This window comes from Diaphorina citri, unplaced genomic scaffold (assembly GCF_000475195.1).
Source record: "Diaphorina citri unplaced genomic scaffold, Diaci psyllid genome assembly version 1.1 scaffold757, whole genome shotgun sequence".
In the NCBI taxonomy this organism is placed as follows: Eukaryota; Metazoa; Arthropoda; class Insecta; order Hemiptera; family Psyllidae; genus Diaphorina; species Diaphorina citri.
Window position 1 is genome coordinate 40,027 of NW_007378190.1, and position 14,346 is coordinate 54,372.

Here is a 14,346-nt window from a genome sequence, read left to right on the forward strand (position 1 = left end):
ATATGAATGTACATAACTACATACTAAAATACTGCAGGGAAGGTAGGTACCTATGTATGAATGTACCTATTAAAATACTGCAGGGAAGGTAGGTACCTATGTATGAATGTACATACTAAAATACTGCAGGGAAGGTAGGTACCTATGTATGAATGTACCTACTAAAATACTGCATGAAAAGGTAAAAGTAGTTACTAAGTTACCCTACCTTCCTATGTATTAGGTACCTACCTACCCAATAGTAGCTTATACTCGTTCTCAAAATACACCAAGGGAACAAAAAATCCACTTACCTAGACAAAAAAATAAAAAAATACCTGCCACACCTGAATTCATACGTGACCTACCCCCTTTTTTATCTCCCTCTCTCTCTCTCTCCTTCCCTCCCTCCTTCCATCTCTCTCTCTCTCCCTCCACCCTCCTCCCTTTCATTCTCCCTTACTCCTTTGTTATCTCTCTCCCTCCTCTTTTTCTTCCCCTCTTTCTTCTTTTCATTTATTCTCTCTTCCTCCTTTTTATCATCTCTCCCTCTTTAGCTCCCCTCTTTTCCCCCTCCCTCTTCTATTCGTGCCCTCCCCCTTTGTCCTCTTCTTCTCTCTTTCCTTCCTCTCTCTATTCTCATCCTGTCTGTATTTCCTATTTTGTTTTATTTATTAACCTCCTACCTACCTGGAAACACAATGAGTTAGAGATAGAGAGAGGGAGAGGGAGGGAGGGAGGAGAGAGAGGGAGAGAGAGGGAGAGAAAGGGATGATACGAACAGAGGGCGAGGGAGGGACTATGAATGGGAAGTAGAAAAGAGAGAGAAAAAAGTAGGAATGGGAGAGACGGAGACAGCAGAGGGAGTTAAAAAGTGGAAGGTAGAGGGAGGAGACAGAGAGGAAGGATGCAAATAGAGGGGGAGAGAGGAAGAGAGAGACAGAGAGAGAGGGGAGAAAGAGTAGGAATGGGATAAAAAGGGAGAGAGAGAAAGAGAAAGTGAGGGAGAGAGAGAGGAAAGGGAAATAAAATAAGGACGGTAGAGGGGGAGGAGACAGAGAGGGAAGGATGCGAATAGAGGGAGAGAAAGGGGGATAAAATTGGAAGAAGAAGGAGGGGGAAAAGGTCACACACGTAAAACAATATTCATTTTTAATGCTATAGGAAATGACCCAAAGGCTAGAAAATAAAAATAAAAAATCAGAGCACAAAAAACAAAGCACAGATAGATAGAAAAGGTATACATATGAGAGGAAGAAGAAAGAGAGAGAGAGAGAGAGAGAGAGAGAGAGAGAGAGAGAGAGAGAGAAATAAATAGGGAGGGAGGGAGAGGGGTGAGAGAGAAACGGAAAAGATAGAAGGGGAAAAGAGAGAGGGAGAGAATAAAATGGAGATAGAAAAAATGGGTGACAGAGAGAGAGAGAAAGAGAAAAAGATAAAAGGGGAAGGAGAGGGAATAAGAGAGAGAGAAAGAGAAAGAAAAATATAAAAGGAGGAGAGAGGAAGAGGGAGGATGGGAGAGGGAGGGAGAGAGAAAAAAGGGGAAGAGAGAGAGAAAAAAAGAGGGAAAATCACGTACAAAAAAGGGAAAGGAACGGACAAAGGATCACAGGTGAAATCAGGAGTTTCCTTTTCTTCCTTCTCCTCTCTACCTCCTTCTTCTTTTTAGGCTCTTCCTGAATTTCTCATAGGGGTTCCTCTCTTTCTCTTTCTGTTTTTATGTTGGTAAATGATTTATTAACACTAGCCTCATTTTCGATTTCTATCTTTAGAACCGCAGACAGCATTTTCTCTCTCACTTCTCCTGGATTTCCCTTTTCCTTCTCTGTCTCTTTACTTCCTCCTTTTTTTTTACTTTTTTTCCACGTACTTTTTCACTCACTCTCTACCTTTTCTTCTTTCCAATTTCGTTCATCTCTCTCTCTCTCTCCACCGCACTTTTGTCCTGTTCCTATATGTTTTTACCCTTTATCATACTGTACACCGCGGGTTCGATTCCCGCTCGCGGTGGATTGGAAAGGTAGAAGTAGTTCCTAAGTTACCCTACCTATGTAGGTACCTACCTACCCAATAGTAGCTTTTGCTCGTTCTCAAAATACACCAAGGGAACAAAAAATCCACATAGACAAAAAAATAAAAATACCTGCTACACCTGAATTCATACGTGACCTACCCCTTTTTTAACTCTCTCTCTCTCTCTCTCTCTCTCTCTCTCTCTCTCTCTCTCTCTCTCTCTCTCTCTCCAAAGGACTGGTCATGGGGGTTGAAAAGGCTGGGGCGCTGAGTGCTTTGATTGAATCCATTCCAGATTAACGCCCTCAAAAAAGGCGAAAGGTATTCAATCACAAAGTGACAGCATACTAAAGTCCTTTAGCTCAACAGTGTAAATAGTGTAATACCGCTTTATTTGTATTTAAAACAATGTGTAAAAATAACAATCATTCCTTTGGAAATCTTCTTTCTAATGGGGGAGCGTCTTTTTTCTTATTTTTTTCATCCACACTAATAACCTGGTGTTTAGATTGTACATACCTACTAAGAGATAATATTATCAAAAGCACATAGGTAATTACAAATACAATCCAGTACATTATTACAAAAACATTCAAGAAGTATAGTGCTTTATTTACTGTCAATGCTGAACATGGAAAATGCAGGGACAGAGTAGTTTAATATAGCATCGTTTTATTAGGATTTGAAACAATTAAACAATATGTAAAATGCAAAAGGAGGTGGTGGAGAATGGAGGTGAAAGCGACGAGCAAAAGTGACAGTGGACAGGACGGGACGGGAGTTTTTTTTTTTAGAGGACAATTAAAAAAATGAAGGTACATTTTGAGTAATTAAATTTTGTCCGAGTACCTGCATAGGTGACGGTTTTTTGTCCCCTTCAATTCCCCATAGATCACTAACTTGAATTTTTTAACCTTGAATTCCGAATACCCCTGAAGTTAAGCGACATTGAGCGTGGCTTGTGAACAGTTGGTCTTGGCCGAACATTTATTTTAAGAAGGGATTGGTGTCCTTAGAGTAGCTAAAAAAAAAACCGGAAATGTTACAGGATATTTTCCTCATTCTAGGTTTATAGGATAAGGAAAGTAAAAGAAATGGTAGTTACCTACCTTCTAACTTCCTTAAAAAAAAAAAAAAAAAAAAAAAAAAACTGAAAGGAAAAGACAAGTTTTACAGAACACTTGAATTTTTTAACCTTGAATTCCGAATACCCCTGAAGTTAAACGACATTGAGCGTGGCTTGTGAACAGTTGGTCTTGGCCGAACATTCATTTTAAGACGGGATTGGTGTCCTTAGAGTAGCTGGAAAAAAGGATATGGAAAGTAAAAAAATCAGCCGTGTTATAGGATAATATTTTCCTTAAGGAATAGGGAGTCCTAGGAATTTTAGTTAAAGGAAAGTAAAGGATATGGCAGTTCCCTATTTTCTAACTTCCTCAAAAAAAACTGCATGAAAAGGTAGAAGTAGTTACTAAGTTACCCAACCTATGTAGGTACCTACCTACCCACCCAATAGTAGCTTATACTCGTTCTCAAAATACACCAAGGGAACAAAGAATCCACATGCACAAAAATAAAAAATACCTGCCACACCTGAATTCATACGTGACCTACCCCTTTTTTATCTCTCTCTCTCTCTCTCCCTCCCTCCTTCCATCTCTCTCTCTCTCCCTCCACCCTCCTCCCTTTCATTCTCCCTTACTCCTTTGTTATCTCTCTCCCTCCTCTAATGTACCTACTAAAATACTGCATGAAAAGGTAAAAGTAGTTACTAAGTTACCCTACCTTCCTATGTATTAGGTACCTACCTACCCAATAGTAGCTTATACTCGTTCTCAAAATACACCAAGGGAACAAAAAATCCACTTACCTAGACAAAAAAATAAAAAAATACCTGCCACACCTGAATTCATACGTGACCTACCCCCTTTTTTATCTCCCTCTCTCTCTCTCTCCTTCCCTCCCTCCTTCCATCTCTCTCTCTCTCCCTCCACCCTCCTCCCTTTCATTCTCCCTTACTCCTTTGTTATCTCTCTCCCTCCTCTTTATCTTCCCCTCTTTCTTCTTTTCATTTATTCTCTCTTCCTCCTTGTTATCATCTCTCCCTCTTTAGCTCCCTTCTTTTCCCCCTCCCTCTTCTATTCGTACCCTCCCCCTTTGTCCTCTTTTTCTTCTCTTTCTCCTCTCTGTATTCTCATCCTGTCTGTATTTCCTATTTTGTTTTATTTATTAACCTCCTACCTACCTGGAAACACAATGAGTTAGAGATAGAGAGAGGGAGGGAGGGGGGAGAGAGTGAGATGGAGGGAGGGGGGAGAGAGAGGGAGGGAGGAGGGAGAGAGAGGGATGATACGAATACAGAGCGAGGGAGGGACTATGAATGGGAAGTAGAAAAGAGAGAGAAAGAAGTAGGAATGGGAGAGACGGAGAGAGCAGAGGGAGTTAAAAAGTGGAAGGTAGAGGGAGGAGACAGAGAGGAAGGATGCGAATAGAGGAAGAGAGAGACAGAGAGAGAGGGGAGAAAGAGTAGGAATGGGATGAAAAGGGAGAGAGAGAGAAAGAGAAAGTGAGGGAGAGAGGAAAGGGAGATAAAATTGGAAGAAGGAGGAAAACAAAACAAAACAAAGCACAGATATATAGAAAAGGAGAGAAAGAGAGAGAGATAAAGAAAGAAAGAGAGAAAGAGAGAGAGAGAGAAATATAAAAGGAGGAGAGAGGAAGAGGGAGGATGGGAGAGGGAGAGAGAAAAAAGGGGAAGAGAGAGAGAAAAAAAGAGGGAAAATCACGTACAAAAAAGGGAAAAGGAACGGACAAAGGATCACAGGTGAAATCAGGAGTTTCCTTTTCTTCCTTCTCCTCTCTTCCTCCTCCTCCTTCTTTTTAGGCTTTTCCTGAATTTCTCATAGGGGTTCCTCTCTTTCTGTTTTTATGTTGGTAAATGATTTATTAACACTAGCCTCATCTTCTATTTCTATCTTTAGAACCGCAGACAGCATTTTCTCTCTCACTTCTCCCTTTGACCTCTCTTCCTGGATTTCCCTTTTCCTTCTCTGTCTCTTTACTTCCTCCTCCTTTTTTTTACTTTTCATTTTTTCACGTATTTTTTCATTCACTCTCTACCTTTTATTCTTTCCAATTTCGTTCATATCTCTCTCTCTCTCCACCGCACTTTTGTCCTGTTCCTATATGTTTTGCCCTTTATCATACTGTACACCGCGGGTTCGATTCCCGCTCGCGGTGGATTTTATCCGTATGCGATAAGGTTTGTTCTCGGAACGGCTGGCTTTCTCCCATCCTGTTTTCCTTCTCTCTTCGATTTCGGGATGATAAGACTTTAACAGCTACAATTCCCTCTTTCAAACCTATTTAAAAAAGTGTATTACTAACCACAACCTGTTTTGTTTTTGTCATCCGCAGTTCCCGAACTGGTGCGCATGCTGAAACGGTTCCGTGCCGCTCAACGTGTCATCTACATCTGCTCCAATCACAAGCTCCCCATCAAGAACCTGCTGGACTTCTGTTTCAACGACGAAAACCAAGCCCAAATAACAGCAGACTCCTCTAAAGTCACATTACGAGAGAGGGAAGAAGCCCCAAAAGAAGCTACCGCCTCTAAAGTCACACTAACTCACAGGGCAGAAGCAAAAATGGAACCTACTGCCTCTAAAATCACGCTAACACACAGGGCAGAAGCTCAAATAACAACAGACTCCTCTAAAGTCGCACTACGAGAGAGGGAAAAAGTCTCCATTGATGGTATAACCTCTAAAGTCACAAAAACGCAAAGGACAGGAGCCCAAATAGAACTTGCCGTAGAGGATACAGCCTCTAAAGTCTCCCTAACACACAGGACAGAAGCCTCAAAAGAAGCTACAGCTTCCAAAGTCACATTCACGAAAAAAGCCCCAGTGGAATACCCTCCATCTAAAACCACACTACGAGAAAGAGACAAAGAGAGTATATCCTCTAAAGAAGTCCCAATAGACACAAGCCCTTCCAAAATAACCCTAGGAGGAGGGAAAAAAGACCAAGTAGGAACAAGCCCTCCAAAAGTAACCCTCGAAGGAGAGTACCCTAGAACATACCCTTCGAAATGTACTGTGATAGGAGAGGAAGAAAATGCAAAAGCAGGTGCTACCAAAGTAACCCTAGAAGGAGAAGATTCAAGAGAAGGGACTTCCAAAGCAACCCTAAGGCCCCCAACAGTAGGGAAAGGAGAACCTACAAAAGCAGGCAGCTCTAAAAAGGTACTAAAAGAAGATCAAATAAGAGGAGGTCCCACTAAAGTAACCCTAAGAAAGGAGGAAGAAGGTCTGATAAAAGCAGGTGCCTCAAAAGAAACCCTACAAAGAGGGAGATATGATCTAATAAGGACAAGTAGTTCAAAAGTACCCCGAGTTAGACACACAGGGCAGAAACCAAAATAGAACCTACTGCCTCTAAAATCACGCTAACACACAGGGCAGAAGCTCAAATAACAACAGACTCCTCTAAAGTCACACTACGAGAGAGGGAGAAAGTCTCCATTGATGGTATAACCTCTAAAGTCACAAAAACGCAAAGGACAGGAGCCCAAATAGAACTTGCCGTAGAGGGTACAGCCTCTAAAGTCTCCCTAACACACAGGGCAGAAGCCTCAAAAGAAGCTACCGCTTCCAAAGTCAAATTCACGAAAAAAGTCCCAGTGGAATACCCTCCATCTAAAACCACACTACGAGAAAGAGACAAAGAGAGTATATCCTCTAAAGAAGTCCCAATAGACACAAGCCCTTCCAAAGTAACCCTGGGAGGAGGGAAAAAAGACCAAGTAGGAACAAGCCCTCCAAAAGTAACCCTCGAAGGAGAGTATCCTAGAACATACCCTTCGAAATGTACTGTGAGAGGAGAGGAAGAAAATGCAAAAGCAGGTGCTACCAAAGTAACCCTAGAAGGAGAAGATTCAAGAGAAAGGACTTCCAAAGCAACCCTAAGGCCCCCAACAGTAGGGAAAGGAGAACCTACAAAAGCCGGCAGCTCTAAAAAGGTACTAAAAGAAGATCAAATAAGAGGAGGTCCCACTAAAGTAGCCCTAAAAAAGGAGGAAGAAGGCCTGATAAAAGCAGGTGCCTCAAAAGAAACCCTACAAAGAGGGAGATATGATCTAATAAGGACAAGTAGTTCAAAAGTACCCCGAGTTAGAGGACAGAAAAGAAAAATGAGTGATGTGATCAACAAGGAAAGTATGGATGTCCATGACAGAAGAAGTGATATATTCAACAGAAAGGCTGATGTCATTGACAATAGAAATGATAAGAATATATCCAGCAGAGACAGTGTGGAGGATGATGAACAACGGAAAAGTGCTCAAGTACCCAAAAGAAATGTTATGGATGTCCCTGAAAAAACTACTGGTGAATCCAAAAGAAACATGGATGTACATAAGAGAAGTATTGAGAGTATTGAAGAGATCTATGATAAAGCAATTGACTCTATTATTATACCAGAGCATATAATCCCGGTAGATTTGTCACCACACACGTTACGAACAGAACTGGTAATCCTATGTAGACGCTATGAACGAATAAATGAGACAAGTACTGGAAAGTCAAGAGACCGAGAAACACCGGAACAAACCCAGAATTTGATACTTGAAAAAGAATCTGGTGCACAAACTAATGAAACAGCACCAAAGAAAATAAAAGTGAACCGCAATAGTCGTGTAGAAACGAGTAATGACCATGCTTATGACAACGCTTTGATAGATGGAGAATACTGCGACCAGTTTGGTAAAAGCAAAAGTTTAGCACACAATTCAGGACATAATAAAACGAATAATAAACTAGACATGGATAAAGAAGATGTTGAAAAAAGTACTGGTGTATCCAAAAGAAACATGGATGTACATAATAGAAGTAGTGAGAGTATTGAAGAGATCTATGATAAAGCAATCGACTCTATTATCATACCAGAACATATAATCCCGGTAGATTTGTCACCACACACGTTACGAACAGAACTTGTAATCCTATGTAGACGCTATGAACGAATAAGTGAGACAAGTACTGGGAAGTCAAGAGACCGAGAAACACCGGAACTAACCCAGAATTTGATACTTGAAAAAGAATCTGGTGCACAAACTAATGAAACAGCACCAAAGAAAATAAGAGTGAACCGCAATAGTCGTGTAGAAACGAGTAATGACCATGCTTATGACAACGCTTTGATAGATGGAGAATACTGCGACCAGTTTGGTCTACTAAAATACTGCAGGGAAGGTAGGTACCTATGTATGAATGTACATACTAAAATACTGCAGGGAAGGTAGGGAATTAGATGAGAAAGCGGAAGAATACGAAATTAAAGAAGAATATGGTGAAATAGACAGTGAATACAATCATACTAAAACGCAACAAGGAACATCTAAAACTCGACGGTCAGACTTTAGAACGATTCACAAAGTCAGCGAAAACTCAACAAATATAATAGTTATCCCAACGAATACTCTAGTGCCTACAGTGCAAGATGAACCAATGCAAGACATGTGTACACGGAAACAACAGTACGAAACCAGCAACAAACCAGAAAGAAACACAATCGAACCTTCAGGAAACGTATGGACAAGCTTGACAGCAAACACAAGACAAACAACCAACGAGCGAGATATTAAAACTCATTACCAGAAAACTCATAATTACCCGTACAATGCGGAAACTGAAAGGCTGCGGGGAAAATCTACTACACGTCCTGACGAAGGAAAAGAAGGTCGCAGTTCCAGAGAAGAGAAAGGATATAACGAAGAGAAAGAAGAAATTGAAGACAAAGAAGAACTTGATGGAAACATAAGCGAGGATGTAGCCAATGCGGGAGAGGAAAGTTCGATAACCGCCCGAGGTAGCAGAGCACGAAACGTGCAAGAAAGTTCGCCGATAATGAGTTGTGACGGAAACAGAGAGGTGAGAGGGATTACAAGTGTGGTGGATGAAGAGGGAAGAATGGAAGAAGATGGAGGGGAAAAATTTGAAGAATATGAAGGAGAAAGAATCAAAGAGGATGGAGGGAGAAGAATCAAAGACGATGAAGGGGAAAGAATAAAAGAAGATGGACAGAAAAGAATTGAAGCAGAGGGGAAGAATGGAAGAAGATGGAGGGGAAAAATTTGAAGAATATGAAGGAAAAAGAATCAAAGAGGATGGAGGGAGAAGAATCAAAGACGATGAAGGGGAAAGAATAAAAGAAGATGGACAGAAAAGAATTGAAGCAGACGAAAGAGACAGAATTGAAGTAGACGAAGGGGAAAGAATTAAAATAGACGAAAGAGATATAATTAAAAAAGGAGGAGAAGTAAGAATTGAAGAAAGCGAAGTAAAAACTACGGATAGACAGAAAGAAATTGAAGTAGATGAACTGAAAACGAGGCGAGATGAAGGAAGAAGCGAGCCAACTAATAGAAGACTTGCGGCAAAAGACGGTGCAAGATTGGACAATATTGCAAGTTCGGAGAAAGTTTCATTAGAAGGGATGCATGAGGCGTACTGTTTGGAAAGGAAAGGTGTTCCCTCGGAGACAAGAACGGGGAGTAGTGTTACTCGACCAACGGGTCCAAGAACAAGGGCAACAAAAGTCGCGCGAACTAAAGGAATACTAACAGACGCTCCAAGAACTGCCACACAAATTGAAGAAATAAACACACGAACAATGGATCCTTCCTAAAGATACGTGCCCCTCCCCCCCTCTCTCTATCTCTCCCTCTCTTGCTTTCTTTCTTCCTCTCTTTCCCCTTGATTCTTATTTCTGAATGCCCCATTCTCCTCTCTCTTTTTGTCTCTTCTCTTACACCTCCCTTTCTTTCTCTCTCCCTCTTTTAATCTCTCTCTCTTTTCTCTTTCCCTCTTCTTTTTCTTCCCTCTCTTTGTCCGGTTCCCTTTCTCTCTCTTTATTTCTAGCTTAGTTTCTTCTCCCCCTCCAATTCTTTCATAGAAAAGTTTTAGTGGAATGAAAATTCTTCCAATATAATTCGCTTCCCCCTCCCTCTTTCGCTCTTTCTTTCTCCTCCTCCACCTATTTTCCAGTGTTTTTGATGCAGAGGTGGGAGGGATAGAAATTAGAGAGAGAGAGGAGAGATTGATTGATTGATTGATTGATTGATAATTTTTGCTTTATTTGTGATAATTTACATTTTGACATCTTGTAGTTCTTCCCCTAAGCTCTACAAAAAAAGAGAGAGAGGAAAAGAGAGAGAGAGGAAGAGAGAGAGAGGGAGAGAGAGAGGAAGAGAGAGAGAGAGGAAAAGAGAGAGAGAGAGAGAGATAGAGGAAGAGAGAGAGAGAGAGGAAGAGAGAGAGAGTATTGAAGAGAGATCCACTAAAGGTAGCATACGGTCCAAAATACGTGACTCCATTCAACGGCTCTCTCTCTCTCTCAAGTCAACAAAAGTCGCGCGCACTAAAGGAATACTAACAGACGCTCCAAGAACTGCCACACAAATTGAAGAAATAAACACACGAACAATGGAAGGGATACCAACAAACATTTCAAGAGCAAGTACACCAACAGGGATAACAACAAACCATCCAAGAACCACAAAAACCATGGAAGCAATCACACAAACAATAAAAAGGGCATCAAACATACCAGACAGTAAAGGAGCATCAACACACACGACCCACGTATCAAAATCAACATCCGAAGAATCCAAAGCGAAAACACGGAAACTGTGGCAACTTTTGACGAAAACGGAGAGAGGTTCTCAATTAATGGCCAACTTTGAGGAAGAGGTCCACCAAAGGGATTTGGACCATGGAGGACCACTGGAATGCGAGAAGTACATCCATCCAGATGCTGTGAAGGCGATTGAGGAGAGGGCCTTTGCCAAAGGACTGATCATGGGGGTTGAAAAGGCTGGGGCGCTGAGTGAGTTGATTGAATCCATTCCAGATTAACGCCCTCAAAAAAGGCGAAAGGTATTCAATCACAAAGTGACAGCATACTAAATTCCTTTAGCTCAACAGTGTAATACCGCTTTATTTGTATTTAAAACAATATGTAAAATGCGCTATTTAAAATAACAATCATTCTTTTGGAAATCTTCTTTCTAATGGGGGAGCGTCTTTTTTTCTAATTTTTTTCATCCTCTATAATAACCTGGTGTACTAAGAGATAATATTATCAAAAGCACATAGGTAATAACAAATACAATCCAGTACATTATTACAAAAACATTCAAGAAGTATAGTGCTTTATTTACTGTCAAACCAGAACATGGAAAATGCAGGGGCAGAGTAGTTTAATATAGCATTGTTTTATTAGGATTTAAAACAATTAAACAATATGTAAAATGCAAAATTTAGCCTTCAGGGTAAAATATTGAAATATCCGCCAATATGCATTGCTTGTTTCCCTTTGAACATAGACAACACACGTGTACTCCCTTCTCTCTCTTTCTTTCTCTCTCTCTCTCTCTCTATTTCTCTCTCTCTCTCTCTCTCTCTATTTCTCTCTCTCTTTCTCTCTCCCTTTTTCCTTCTCTCTCTCTCTGGTTCTCAATAAATTATCTTTTTCTCTCTTCCTCCGCCCTTTGTCTATTTCTCCGCTTTATCTGTCTGTCTCTCTCTCTCTCTCTCTCTCCTTCTCTTTCTCTGCCTCTCTCTTTTTAGTTCTCATTTTTTCTATCCCTCACTTTTTTCTTATTCTCTCTCTCTCTCTCTAATTCCATTTTTTTCTCTCTCCCTCTCTTTATCTTAATCTCTCTCTTTCTCCCTCATTCTCCTCTCTCCCTTTTCTTCGCTTTCTATTTTATTTTATTTTTTTATTTTTTTCTCGTCTTAAAAAATTCTTTGCTTGAAAAGTTTTTCTCATTTTCAAAACGTAAAAAACATTTTCCCGTCATTTTAAAAGGAAATTTACTGTCTCCCTCCCTCCCTTACTAAAGATAGGTGCCCCTCCCCCTCTCTCTCTATCTCTCCCTCTCTTGCTTTCTTTCTTCCTCTCTCTCTCTCCCCTTGATTCTTATTTCTGAATGCCCCATTCCCCTCTCTCTTTTTGTCTCTTCTCTTCCACCTCCCTTTCTTTCTCTCTCCCTCTTTTAATCTCTCTCTCCCACCCCTCTTCCTTTTTCTTCCCACTCTTTGTCCGGTTCCCTTTCTCTCTTCCCCTCTTTTTCTCTCTTTGTTTCTATCTCCCTCCCTTCCTAAAGATAGGTGTCCCTCCCCCTCTCTCTCTATCTCTCCCTCTCTTGCTTTCTTCCTTTCTCTCTCTCTCTCTCCCCTTGATTCTTATTTCTGAATGCCCCATTCCCCTCTCTCTTTTTGTCTCTTCTCTTCCACCTCCCTTTCTTTCTCTCTCTCCCACCCCTCTTCCTTTTTCTTCCCACTCTTTGTCCGGTTCCCTTTCTCTCTTCCCCTCTTTTTCTCTCTTTATTTCTAGCTTAGTTTCATCTCTCCCTCCATTTCTTTCATAGAAAAGTTTTAGTGGAATGAAAATTCTTCCAATATAATTCGCTTCCCCCTCCCTCTTTCTCTCTTTCTTTCTCCTCCTCCACCTATTTTCCAGTGTTTTTGATGCAGAGATGGGAGGGATAGAAATTAGAGAGAGAGAGAGAGGAGAGAGAGAAGGCGAGAGAGAGAAAAGAAGAGAGGTGAGAAATAGGGAAGGGAGAGAGACAAAAAAAGAGAGAGAGGATGAGAGAGAGGAAAAGAGAGAGAGAGAGAGAGAGAGAGATAGAGGAGTGGGAGGGATAGAAATTAGAGAGAGGAGAGAGAGAAGGTGAGAGAGAGAGAAAAGAAGAGAGGGGAGAAATAGGGAAGGGAGAGAGACAAAAAAAGAGAGAGAGGATGAGAGAGAGGAAAAGAGAGAGAGAGAGAGAGAGAGAGATAGAGGAAGAGAGAGAGGGAGAGAGAGAGGAAGAGAGAGAGAGAGGAAGAGAGAGAGAGGAAAAGAGAGACAGAGATAGTCATAGAGGAAGAGAGAGAGGGAGAGACGAAGAGAGAGAGAGAGAGAGAGAGAGAGAGAGAGGAAGAGAGAGAGAGAGTATTGAAGAGAGATCCACTAAAGGTAGCATACGGTCCAAAATACGTGACTCCATTCAACGGCTCTCTCTCTCTCTCTCATTCTCAATTTTTCTGCTATTTATGTTAGTTGGCAAAGAAACAGACAGAAGAAATGGATAGAAAATATAAAAATATAGAAAGAGAAAAAGAAGAGAGGGAAGGAGGAAAGAGAAAGAGAAAGGGAGGGAGAGAGAGAGAGAAAAAAAGAAAGAGAGAGAGAGAGAAAGAAAGAGAGAGAGAGAGAGAAAGAGAGAGAGAGAGAGAGAGAGAGAGCACGTAAGACAGACAAATATCATGTTTTGAGGCTCTAAAAATAGGATACATATAAAAATGAGGTAGGTACCTACTCTAAAAGTTATTGGACTTTTTCTTCTGTGTAGATACTCGTATATCATATTTGTATTGGACATGTCAAATCAGTAATATTATCAGAGTCCTCGAGAGAGGGAGAGAGAGAGAAAGATGTAGAGGGGAGGAGGGAAAGAGAGAAAGAGAGAGAGAGAAAGAGAGAGAGAGAGAGAGAGAGAGAGAGAGAGAGAGAGACAGAGACAGAGAACGGGATAAAGAGATAAAGAGCACGTAAAAGACAGCAATCATGGTTTTAAGGCTGTGTAAAGTAGGACAGACGCCTACATTACCTACTTTTATTGGACATTTCTTGTGTTACCTATATCACATTTGTATTGGACATGTCAAATCAGTAGTATACCATCAGGGCCTTAGAGGAGGGAGGGAGGGAGGGAGAGAGGGAGGGAGAGAGAGAGGGGGGGGAGAGAGAACTTGTGTTAGGTATATCACATTTGTATTGGACATGTCAAATCAGTAGTATACCATCAGGGCCTTAAGAGGAGGGAGGGGAGAGGGAGAAGAGAGAGATAAAGGGGAAGAGGGGATAAAGGGGGAGAGAGAAAGGGATAAGGAGTAGGAATTACAGACGCTTACATTACCTACTTTTATTGGACATTTCTTGTGTTAGGTATATCACATTTGTATTGGACATGTCAAATCAGTAGTATACCATCAGGGCCTTAGAGGAGGGAGGGAGGGGAGAGGGAGAAGAGAGAGATAAAGTGGAAGAGGGGATAAAGGGGGAGAGAGAAAGGGATAAAGAGTAGGAATTACAGACGCCTACACTACCTACCCTTATTGGACATTTCTTGTGTTATATCACATTTGTATTGGACATGTCAAATCAGTAGTATACCATCAGGGCCTTAAGAAGAGGGAGGGGAGGGGAGGGGAGGGAGAGAGAAAGAGAGAGAGAAAGGGGGAGAGGGGATAAAGGGGGAGAGGGGATAAAGGGGGAGAGAGAAAGGGATAAAGAGTAGGA

At 41.2% G+C, this 14,346-nt stretch overlaps 2 protein-coding genes across 3 annotated transcripts in view; one reads left to right on the plus strand and one right to left on the minus strand.

The window, feature by feature from the left end:
• LOC103511834 overlaps positions 1 to 9,131 on the plus strand; it is a 37,132-nt gene extending 28,001 nt beyond the window's left edge. Inside the window, exons 13-15 of the mRNA XM_026825476.1 lie at positions 5,410 to 6,384; positions 7,161 to 7,822; positions 8,298 to 9,131. Of these exons, the coding sequence (XP_026681277.1) occupies positions 5,410 to 6,384; positions 7,161 to 7,822; positions 8,298 to 9,131 (2,471 nt within the window). The remainder of the gene's footprint in view (positions 1 to 5,409; positions 6,385 to 7,160; positions 7,823 to 8,297) is intronic.
• LOC103511840 overlaps positions 1 to 14,346 on the minus strand; it is a 49,668-nt gene that overhangs the window by 14,732 nt on the left and 20,590 nt on the right. The window lies entirely within an intron of this gene.